This window comes from Hippopotamus amphibius, chromosome 8 (assembly GCF_030028045.1).
Source record: "Hippopotamus amphibius kiboko isolate mHipAmp2 chromosome 8, mHipAmp2.hap2, whole genome shotgun sequence".
Classification (NCBI taxonomy): domain Eukaryota; kingdom Metazoa; phylum Chordata; class Mammalia; order Artiodactyla; family Hippopotamidae; genus Hippopotamus; species Hippopotamus amphibius.
In genome coordinates this window covers 106,883,170-106,895,040 of record NC_080193.1, presented here as the reverse complement: position 1 = coordinate 106,895,040, position 11,871 = coordinate 106,883,170, and the positions used below count along the sequence as shown (strand labels likewise).

The 11,871-nt window shown below is 39.3% G+C and overlaps 1 protein-coding gene across 2 annotated transcripts in view; it reads right to left on the bottom strand.

Moving 5' to 3' along the window:
* Nucleotides 1-9,947: 9,947 nt before the first annotated feature.
* The window catches only part of SF3B1 (splicing factor 3b subunit 1), a 56,591-nt gene continuing 54,667 nt past the window's right edge, over nucleotides 9,948-11,871 (bottom strand). For both annotated transcript variants that reach the window (XM_057746547.1, XM_057746548.1), the window contains 2 exons: nucleotides 10,714-10,930; nucleotides 9,948-10,435 (listed from right to left, as the gene is read on the bottom strand). In XM_057746547.1, coding sequence (XP_057602530.1) covers nucleotides 10,277-10,435; nucleotides 10,714-10,930 — 376 coding nt within the window. In that variant the 3' untranslated portion in view covers nucleotides 9,948-10,276. The remainder of the gene's footprint in view (nucleotides 10,436-10,713; nucleotides 10,931-11,871) is intronic.

Sequence of the window (11,871 nt, the reverse complement as noted above, 5' to 3'; positions counted from 1 at the left end):
ACCAGCTGAAGGGCCAACCTTTGTTTTCATGGGCTCTGCTGCCCCCTGTCAGAAGCTAAGGATGTTACAGGAAATAGCATTTTTTGAACAAAGCTTTTCCTCAGTCACCTGAGGAAATAGGATATGCCTATATCTTGTGAATTAAGACCAAAGAATTATTTGCTTTAAGATGCACCTGCTTGCTTTGCTGTCTAGAAGTCTTTGCACAACAGTAATAATAATCACAGCAGTAATAATCCGTCTGAAATAATTTGGGGCGGATGTCACTGACAGAGTCCTCAAGCCCATGGTCACTGAGCAGCAGACAGGTGCTGGGCCAGTCCACAGGCTCACACCTTTCACAGACTGTTGGGGAAGACGTACGAGTGAATGGGTGACTTCAACATGGAGTGAGGAGAGGCATGTGGGTACCAGGTGCTGAGGGAGCACACCGAGGCAGCACCTTAACCAGTGGGTTCCAAAAATGTAAAACCCATTCTCAAAGAAAGAGCAGGAGTCATCCAAGTGAAAAAGAAGGCCAAGGCCTTTTCCAGATAGTAGCCACTGTGTCTGCCAGGGCAGGGAAGCCCAGAAGAGGGTGGCGAGTTCAGGCCACAGCAAGAAAGGAACTGAATTATGTGATGAGCTCACTCCCAGCAGCTCAGCTGTCACTCCTCTGCCTGATGACTGCTGGCCACGAGGCTACTTTGTCCCATTGTCTCAGAGTATGGCTAGGTGAGAGCTCAAGACAAAGGAGAGCAAGAGGGATTCCCGGGGAGGTCAGTTGAGCAGAATATCCAACCAGCAGCTGCCCTGTGTTCTGCATGCAGTCCATTTACAACCACAAGAGGTGAAATGTTCTGTTGGCTAACTAAGGACACTTTCAAATTTTGAATCGGGAAAGGGAGCCATTAAATTGTCAATAAAGATTTGCACAGGGGCTTCCCTGGTGGTGCAGTGGTTAAGAATCCACCTGCCAATGCAGGGGACATGGGTTCGATCCCTGGGCCGGGAAGATCCCACATGCCACGGAGCAACTAAGCCCATGCGCCACAACTACTGAGCCTGTGCTCTAGAGCCCGTGAGCCACAACTATTGAGCCCACATGCCACAGCTACTGAAGCCCGCGTGCCTAGAGCCTGTGCTCTGCCACAAGAGAAGCCACTGTAATGAGGAGCCCGCACACCACAATGAAAAGTAGCCCTCTGCTCACCACAACTACAGAAAGCCCATGCGCAGCAAAAAAGACCCAAGGCAGCCAATAAAGAAATAAATAAATATGATTTTTTAATGAAACAAACAAAAGATTTGCACATAATCAGAGATACTGTTCACAAGACAACCAAAAGAGAAACCAAGGGGGAAAAAACCGAGTGACCGTCTATGGGATTTGAAAACAACCTGTGGGAGACACAAAATATAGTGCTCGTTTCCCCTGTTTCCCTTCAGTGCTGGGCATATTACCTCACCTTGTGAAAGCAGTTTTGTCTGTCAAAATACAGATGCACCAAGGCATTAATCATTGACATTTTTCCATTATTTATCTCATTTCCATTTAGTGCATCGTCTTTCAGTGAGTGATATGTTTTCCCTTTGAACAGCCTTTTGGCAAAAATTTTCCATTATTCTTTCCTTTCCCCTTTAGTTTACTCTCTATCAAATATTAAATACACATTTATTTCTATACTTTTTAATAATGTTTTCCATTCTCCTGGTCTCCTAGTGACTTATTTGACTTTATTGGTCCTAAAGGATTTTGGTGAAAAAAATGATATGCCTCCCAAAAAATATGTATTTCTCATTAGTCTAGAAGAACAAGATCAAAAACTAATTTCAATAGTTAAAATCATTAAAAATAACACTGGATGGGAATGTAAATTGGTACAGCCACCATGGAAAACAGCATGGAAGTTTCTCAAAAAAACAAAAATAGAATTACCATATGACCCAACAATTCCACTCCTGGGTATATATTGGAAAAAAACAAAAACACTAATTCAAAAAGATACATGCACCCCAATGTTCATAGCAGCATTATTTACAATTGCCAAGATATAAAAGCAACCTAAGTGTCCAAAAACAAATGAATGGATAAAGAAGATGTGAGATACACACACACACACACACACACACACACACACACACTGGAATACTACTCAGCCATAAAAAAGAACAAAATTTTGCCATTTGCAGCAACACTGATGGACTTACAGGGTATTATGCTAAGTGAAATAAGTCAAACAGAGAAAGACAAATATTGTTTGATATCACTTATACGTGGACTCTAAAAAAGACAACAAACTAGTGAATATAACAAAAAAAAGCAGACACAGATAGAGAACCAACTAGTGGTTACCAGTGGAGGGGAGAGAGGCAACATAGGCATGGAGGTGTGGGGGGTACAAGCTATTGGGTGTAAGATAGGCTCGAGGATGTATTATACAACACAGTGAATATAGCCAATATTTTGTAACAACTGTAAATGGAGTGTAACCTTTAAAATTGTATTAAATTTTTTTTAATTAAGCAAAACAAAACAAAAACACTGAATACATGCACCAGTGGAAAGAGAACTGCACTGGCTTGGGGTCAGACCAGCCATTGTTCAAGTAACAGCACTACCACTAAACCTCTCTGACCTTTAATTTTCTCCTCTGAACAATGGGGATAATAAATATCTATTTCATAAGGCTGTTGTGAAGAACAAACGAGGAAACTGATGCTAAACCACTTTGGAAATTATAAAGCATTAATCAAATATAAGGCATATTGTATAATTGCTTATTCAATGAATGCAGGTTTCATAAATTTTCCTTTGAACACCAAAGTTCTAATCATGGCAACATTATCTGCCCATATCTCACCGTTTTAGGACCTTGCCAAGATCAGGAATGATTTCCTTCTCTCTTCTAGGCCCCAGTTAATTGGTTCTTGTTAAAACTAACAAGACAAAAATTTCAGCACATATGGGACTTCTCTGGTGGTCCGGTGGGTAAGACTCCACACTCCCAATGCTGGGGGCCCAGGTTCGATCCCTGGTTGGGAAACTAGATCCCACCTACATACTGCAACTAAAGATCCTGCATTCCACAGCAAGGATCCCATGTGCTGCAACTAAGACCCGGTGCAGGAGAAAGAAAGAAAGAAAAATTTTTTTTTTTGGTTTTTATCAGCATTTATTTTGAAAAGCACATGGACTACCCATGACCAAAGTGGTAACCATTAAAATTTTGGCTTATTTATCAGTTCTGAGAGTTAAATTCTGGTTTTGTTTGTTCTGCTGAGAAAAGTTTTCTCAGGAAGCTTTTAATTTCTCTTATTTTTGAGAAAACTTGACCCTACTGAACCTTGAATGAAAAGTTCAAATCAATATGCAGACTCACATAGGCACTATTATTTTACAGATGGAAAAACGAGCACTCAAGTATCTTGTCTAGGGTCACAGGTAAATGATGACAGAAACAGTGAGAAAATCCTGGGCTATTTCCCAGCATGGTAGGGTAGGGTTTCAGACCTCCTGAATTCAGCAAGGGTATAATCTGCAGGTTACTACTCCCCTGAAAATTAGTCAGAGTTGGCCACTTATAGTGAAATTCCTTCCTCCTAGTGCTTATTGGGTTCTTACTCTGGTCCTGGAAGCTGGACTGGAGACTGTGATCATGTTCCTTCAAGGATCCTCAGCCCTTGACAAGGGGAAGCCTCCTTCCTGCGGGAGCCGAGCTTTCTGCTTGCCTATATCTAGACCTTCATGGTGGTATAACATATGAATTGGCCCAAGGCAGTAGCCAGCACTCAATGATCTTGGAAGTTTAAGAAGGAGACAAGTGTTAGTTAGTATACTGTCCACCGGAGTACGATGCCTGATTTCTTAGGAAGCCAAAAATCCACTAGAAGCAGGCCCCCTCCAACTCAGACCCACAGGCGGTTTGATCCCAGGGTTACTCAGCCCACAGGGACTGGCTGAGGGGCTGGAAGGTCCGACGGCTGACTGTCCTCTTCTTTAATAGCACCGTGTGGGACCCCCTGTCTCTGGGGATGTGGCAGAGCAGAGCATCCAAACTGTAAATGGTGACCTGGCCATTTATGTGCAGCTAGAAAGAAATATTTTTTAAAAAAGAAAGAAAACAGCATTGCATTCAAAAAGGATTTTCCTTCATGTCCTTTTTTTAACCCAAAATAATATTAAGTAGTAATTACTATCCATCCCTTTTCAGGCCACTTTTTTGTTTGTTTCTCAGAAGTCCAAATCATTTGGGATTCTAAGACTGAGAGATAACTCTGGTAGGTCACAGCAAACATCCATGGACTGGACTCAGTAAAACTGCAATAAAGGAACTAAGTAGGTTGCTCCCCTTTAATAACATTTCTTGGGGAGAGATGATTGATACCATTAACATCTAATTACAAACTTCTTTTTCTTATTAAAGCAAGACGAGGCTATTTTTCTCCCTTAAGAAAAATATTAAAAAGTAGAACCCACATATAATTTCAAGTAGAGACAGAGAAATATCAATAAAATTTGCAGAGCATTAACTGCTTCTGTTTCCTTACCCTGTTATGACATGTGTACATGATCTCTTGGGGTGGCTAGCTAGAGCACCGCAGTGCCCCACTCCAGGAATATCAGTGACAACTCATCAATCCCAGCTCTCCTGTGGAAAATGTCCAGGAAGCCGCTCAGCCTGCAAGTCAAATTAGCCATGGTCTTTTGGAAGGTTCACTATTAACCCTTTCCTCCTGAAAAATACAGAATATTCTAGATACTCTGTGGTATAAAAAAATCATTTTTCTAACACCCTCCAGACCCCTAAAGATTGGACATCTAGGGAAAGTAGCAAACAAGTAAGTAACTGAAAAACATGAAACCAGCTTGTATCAATTCCTTCCCCAATTGGCCCAAGTCTTCTGCAATGTTTGCCTAGCGGTGAGACAGGGACCGACAGGGCCATTGTCACAGTTAAGCAGGTGGGAGAAAAGTGTTGGGTGGAGTCTTTGATTTAGTCAGTCTGAGTGTCTTCTTTGACCTAACTCTGCCCTGAGAACGCTTCCTAGACAAACTCTTTATATGCATCTATACTGTAGATCCAGGAAATGAACCAGGAATACTGATCTTCCTGCAGCACTTCATGCCATTCCCCTACTTGAAAACTTTCAATAAATATTTGTTGAATAAAGGAATGCCGAATAGTCAGTGGTTACCCACTGCCTGTAAAGTTTAAAGAATGGCCTTCGAGGCTCTCTAAACTGAAACAAATTACACCTTATTCATTCATTTGTTCAATAAATGTAAATATGTATTGGGTACCTAGTAATAAAGGAACTATACTTGGTGCTGGAGATGTCAACAAACATATCAGATACTGGCCCAGACCTTTTGGGGCTACATCTGATCTTCCACTATTTCATATCACTAGGGCTGCCCACTGCCCCACACTGTTCAACACAACCCAAACTTCTGCTACTTTGTTAAAGTTTTTCATCCTTCCTTCCACCTTATGTGCAACTCTAACTTTTCCTCAAATTTAAGGTCAAGTGTGGCCTCCTCCTCAAGCTCTCTCCTAACCACACTTTCTCTCCTCCCTCTCCCACACAAAGGAAGCTCTGTCCTGAACCCACTGAGAACTTGACGGGCAGCTTGGTTTTGACATTATCTCCTCTATTATCATTATGTCAATATTTTCTCCACCATCTTTAAGGGAAAGACCTTTTCAACTATATTTAGAACAGCTGGCCTTGTAATAGTTGGTGCTTAGTAAATATTTGTCAGATGAATGAATGAATGAGTGAACTCCTTGTGACTTTATTATAGATATTTCTTTCACACATTGAGAATACATTTCTTAAATCCCCTTAAAGCTATACTTTCATAAACTTAAAAACCAAATAGGTCATTGTTCAAGGTTATTCAATGCAATGAAAATGTAAAAAGGCCCATAAGAAAATGAAAATGTGTTGCATTGCATACCTCATTAGTTAAGCATCTGAGGCAGAATCATGTCACTATCTCCAAAGAATTAAAATTTGAGAAGTAGAGTGTGCTTCTAACCACTGAGACACACCAATTCCTTCTAAAATGATTTGAAGATTTGAACAGTAAACCCATGCTTTCAGGTCTTCAACTGTACTCAGGCCAATCCCCTAATCCTCTCACTTCTTCTGCTACACCTGAGATCAATCCAACCACTTCTCCATCCACCTGGGCTGTTGAACAATGCTAGAGAATACCTTGCAATTTCGTGGGACTATCAGGCAATCCTAAAGGTCCCCAATTCTCCTTCAAGAGTGTTTTCCAGTCTTCTCCACAAGCTACCTACCAATCTCCATCCCCTCCAATTTTAGCAATGACAAAAGAGGCCACCTCCCCTCATGATAATAGAAATAATAAGTTATATCAACATCAACAGTTGTTACATTTACGAAGCATTAGGCTTAGGCATTTTATCTTAAAGGCATTATCTCCATTAATTTTTAAAAGGACCACCACTTATTGAAGCAGGTACTAATATTATGCCCTTTCTACAAATTAGGAAACTGAATTTGGGGAATTGAAGCATAAAGAGGTCAAATAACTTGCCCAAAGTCATATAGCCACTAAGATCCAGGTTATGAATCCAAGTCCCCAGTAAACTCCAGAGACAACTGTAAACCTGTACTATGTTGATTCCCTGTTCTACTCTTCCCTTAGAATATGATAAAAGTAGGGAGAGGATTCTCAACAGGCCATCTGGCTCTTGTGCCAGTCCAGCTCATACAGGCCTCTGAAGAGTAAGCCTCCATCTCTTCAGCTTAAGGTTCTCCTATAACCAATGTCAACCAGTAAGCTGGAGAAGCAATGTGGATATTTACCTATTACATTGATCTAACCAGCTTGTCTTAGTTCATGGCACTCTAACAGAATATCATAGACTGAGTGGCTTACACAATGAACTCCAGAACAGAACCTCTCACCCGTTAAAAATTTCCTTCCACAAAAAACAAAATTTCCTTCCAAAATGTAATGTCTATTTGTCCAACCTGACTGCAAGCTATAATCTTTTTTCATTATAAAATAAAACTAAGAATAAATTTTTGAAACTTAGCTTCTCTAGCATAACACTAGAAATATCGACCTACTTTAGAGTTTACTAAATCTTCATGACTGCATCGCAAATCTAATTTCACCACGAGTCACCTCATGTTCCAGTTTCCTATCTACATTTTCTTAAAAGGGAGAACCAAGGGTCTCCGTGTCCTGCCTGCCCTCCTCCAGCCACATTACACACCCCACTTCTCACAGGTGATAACCAGGGCCCTGATCAATTGCATTCAAAGCAGAGCACTGAGAAGCTGGCACTTCTGCCCTAGTGCTGTGTACCTGGCTCCAACTGTGCCACAAGATGCTCTGAGGACTGGAGAGAAGCTTGCTTTTCCCAGGACTGACACAGAGATTTACCCAAGGTAGGTATTTAAGTATTTGTGAAATAGCAAACCTAGTTCCTTCCTAGGTAATTGCTGCTGAAAATGAAATGCTTTTTACATCATGCTTTATTAGACATATGTGAGTCCTGCTTAAACAAATTTCAAAATGGTTCTCAAGCTAGGGAGATTCTGCCCTCCAGGTTACATGAGACAATATCTGGGGGCATTTTTGGTCATCACAACTGAGGTGGGGGTGCTACTGGCATCTGCTGAGTAGTCAGGGATGCTACCCAACAACCTACAAAACCCAGGACAGTGACCCACAATGAAGATGTGTCTGGCCCAAAATGTCAATAATGCCAATGTTGAAAAACCCTGTGACAGCTATATTTTCTGCTTTAACCTTGTGAGATTTAAGAAGCACTAAACACCAAAGAACCAAACAACTAAACCTATATGGCTGCAACTGTCTTTTTCAGTTTCTTTTAAAAGAAAAAATTGGTTTTCAACATTAAGTTCCCTTATTTGGAAAACAACCCAGAGCCCAATATTATTAAAATGGAACAACCACAACAGAGTGTAGTACAGTACAATACAAAGTCAACTAAGATTAAAAACTGCTCTAAGACTTTGGATATAATAAGTTTTATTCATCCGGTGGTACTTGATGCTCACAGGGCACCATACAACAAATTTAAAAAATACAATAAGAAAAAAACTGAACAGCCAAAGAGATCAATTCCATTAGAGGGCCCACAGAAAAACCAACAAAAGCCCACAGAAAAACCCACCCACTGTCCCCTTAAGAACATTAATTTCTTCCTGCTTAAGTTTGGCTTTAAGAAACACCAAAGGAAAGTGCGAAAGAAAAAGTCTTTGAAAGATAGTTAAAACTTCACATAGCGTCTTTCACATAGGTATCTCACAAAATGCTTTCCTTATTCAATAAGCATATAAAAGAATCCAAACATTTGTGAGCCTTGATTTGGTCCCAACTTTTAAGATCATTTGCCTCACCTGTCCTCAAACTTTTGTATCAGTAAAGTCATGCACAGTATAGTCCCCTTTGCTCCACACTGCCACTACAAAGCACGGATGTTTTACATGAAAAGCAAGGGCTCAAGCAAACTGAAGTTATGTCAAGTACTTGAAGTGAAAATGTAACTAAAATTTCCACAAGACTGGTTTAAAACCAAATTTTGGCCTTGAAATCTCATTGTATTCAATTTTCATGATCAGTAATTACTGACAGTCATCTGACACTGAGTATAGAGAACAGCAAGATTTAAAGTTGCATGGGGGCCACTTTTACAAAAACTTCTAAAAACAGATAATTTTAGACATTTAGTACACATTACCATGTTATCACAAAGTTATGTCACAGAAGAAACAATGAATTACAGATTCTGCCTGGAGGGTCAGCTAACGCTCAATACCAACTTTGTACAAGTCAGCCAATTCTAAGCTGTTGCTCACGTAAGCCTCCAAAACAGGGAGCCCTAAGTATTAACAGTTCAATAAGGAAACCTCATAGTCTCTATATATTGGTGTTACTTACTGTGGCAGAGTCGTCCTATGCTTAGACTGCTGCAAAAGCTCATTTCCCATTAGAGTTCACAGAAATGTTAAGTATTCTGTGAACGCCACAAAAGAAGACAAAATAAAACAGCTATGGGAAGTAGAACGACTAAAACTAAGAAATTTTTGGTCAGAAAATTAGGGAAAACTGAAGATATACTTTATTGTATGTAATAAAAGTACTGCCTTAATGCTTGGTTCCTCTAGATCTAAATGGCATTTCAGTTTATGCTTCACACCTACAGATCAACTTATTATCTGATCACTAAATGCAAAACTAAGCAAATCTAGAGACTCCAGCTGCTGCCATTGCGTAATACCAGTACATAAGTAATCCGTAACTAGATGTCTCCCCTTTTCCATTATACTGAATTTCTTAAGGGTAAGGAGCAGGTCAAAAGCACCTTTGCATCCCTACAACTAAGCACAATGGCTGGTATACAGTAGGTGCTTAACATGTATTTACTAAATATACTGCTGAGTAGTGGCTTACAACATGGGAAAAGAGCCTGAAGACTGTCTTATTCTAACTAGCATTACTTAGCCTCACTCCCAATACACAGAAAAGCAGTTCTGAAGTAAGGATACCTTCCCCATGTTCTAAACAGAATCGTCAAGAGTTGGATTATGACTTGAATCAATTCCCTTAAGCATGTTCATAAAGCATTTTGAGAAATCAAGAGATGAAAGGCGCTATGTAAGTGCAAAATATTATTCAAGACTGATCAGCAAAGGTGCTATATTTTCTATGGTGATGGAAGGGTTGTGCTAGTTTGAGGTGAACACCCCCAAAGCTACTCTTCTCAATGTCATTATCAAGAGAACAATGGAATTTAGACAAAGATGTCACCACTTTATATAGCTTGTATTCTGCTAACTACCATCTATAAACCAGGTGACAGAAAATGATATTAAAGCCACTTATTCTACACAAACCAATACTTTATCAAAGTTCCGCATTTTACAAGTCATGTTCAAAAAACACACACAAGTTAGCATTTTGTACACAAATGTTTATTTCTCAATTAAACATTCCCTTTAAACACAAGGAATGAATTCTAAATCTTCATAAAGATGAATTAAAAATGAAAGCTCTCCAGTATAGTGTGTGTAATCACTGTGTTCTTGGTCACTACTGGCGTTCACTGTTTAACATCAAAAACAAAGACAGGTTATTTAAAAATCATGCTACTGGATTTCTAGCTCTTCCTCTATGACCAGTTCTACGCTGATCTGCAATGTTTAAAAGTTTACATCACCAAATCGAAGCAAGTTTAAGGTGTGAAACAGCTGTGCATTAAACACAAAATAAACAATAAAGTTATAAGATATAGTCAAGTTCATAACGAATATAGGTGTTCTTATCATCATTGTAGATTCTTGGGTAATGTGCTATGAGAGCATCCTGTGAACCAATGTAGATGGAGTTGTAAATTTTCCAATACACATCTCTGACTTTCCGGGCTGGGTGAAACAAACCCTAGAATAATTAAAAGGTTACATTATTTCAAGAAATACATAACCTTAACACAACTAACAAACCATAAAGATATGGTTCCAAGCATTTACCATTGAGAAAGAAAAAAAGATGGCAATTGTACAAAACTGCAGTGGGCAAAGATAAAATCTAATCCTCCCTCCCCTCACAACTGTTTTCCCATATGGCACAAATACACCCTACTGAGAATTAGGAACAGTGACTTAATTCAACTAAATTACTTTTTTCAAAGAGTACTCTTTTAAAAACCTTTAACCCACCTGTAAACAATACTGCAGCATTCTACATGGTCCAATAGCAACTCTCAGACCTTCCAAGGCCCCCATAACTGCCTGAATTACATGGGGAGATGTCTCAAACACATTGGGCCATACATAGTTCAACAAATGATTCAGTGAATCTTCACAACCAAATCCATAAACCCCAAGTGACATGTGTTGCACCACTGCACTAGCTGTCTGTCTGTGTACAAGGTCCCTGTAACAGAGGGGAAAAAAGTTCTTTGTTAAGATACAGTCTTATTTTCACAGAAAATACTTGCCTGCCAATTAGAAACTAAATCACAAATTCAGTGCATGGAATGGGTGCAGTCATCCTCACACCTTATGTATCTGATATAGAATGCTTTTAGACTGACTAATAATTCTACTTGAAAACTTTCCCTTGAATGACTCAAACCGCACTGTGACTCAAAAACAAGCCATATTTTTCTTTGAAAGTAATATGAGCAAGAAAGCCTGGCACAGTCTACGTTTCTGTATGCTACTAAAAATAAGAGGGACTACATGACTCTTATGTACGAATGATTAACAGTAATATCTCATTTTTAAACTCTGTGCATTTAAACTCTAAATGTAATTCAATACTGGTATACAGTGGATAACTAAATTGAGATTAAATATCTTTCCTTGTAGATTTTTTTTAAAGGTTCACTCAAGAACTCAATTTAGGGAAAGGAAGAGAAGGACCAATAATTTTTTCAAGCCCAGAAATAAGAACACACAGCACCTCCCATGTTTTAACTGAATTTATGTTTATGACAAGACATTCAGTTATTTACTCCACAATTATTCAACTGAGTACAAGCATCAGATAATGGGTCTATGAAGGGTATAAAAACAAGTTCACACCCTTTACCCTCAAAGGCAGGAACTTAGTTACCAGCATCCTTATTTCTCTTATTTACTGTAATAATCTATTAGGCATAGACTGAAGTGAAGCTGTATTCCTTCTTAGTAAATTTCCCAATTTAAGTAATGTTTCTTAGTATCAGGACTCTGACTATCAATCACCTCAAGAAGTACTTCATTGGTGGTCACCATCTGAATAACTGGGGGCCTGCAGTGGGAATAGTGTGGTTCTGGCAGGCTATGTTCAGTAGTTCAAAAGCCTAACAGAAATCTCTGCTTCACCTGCCA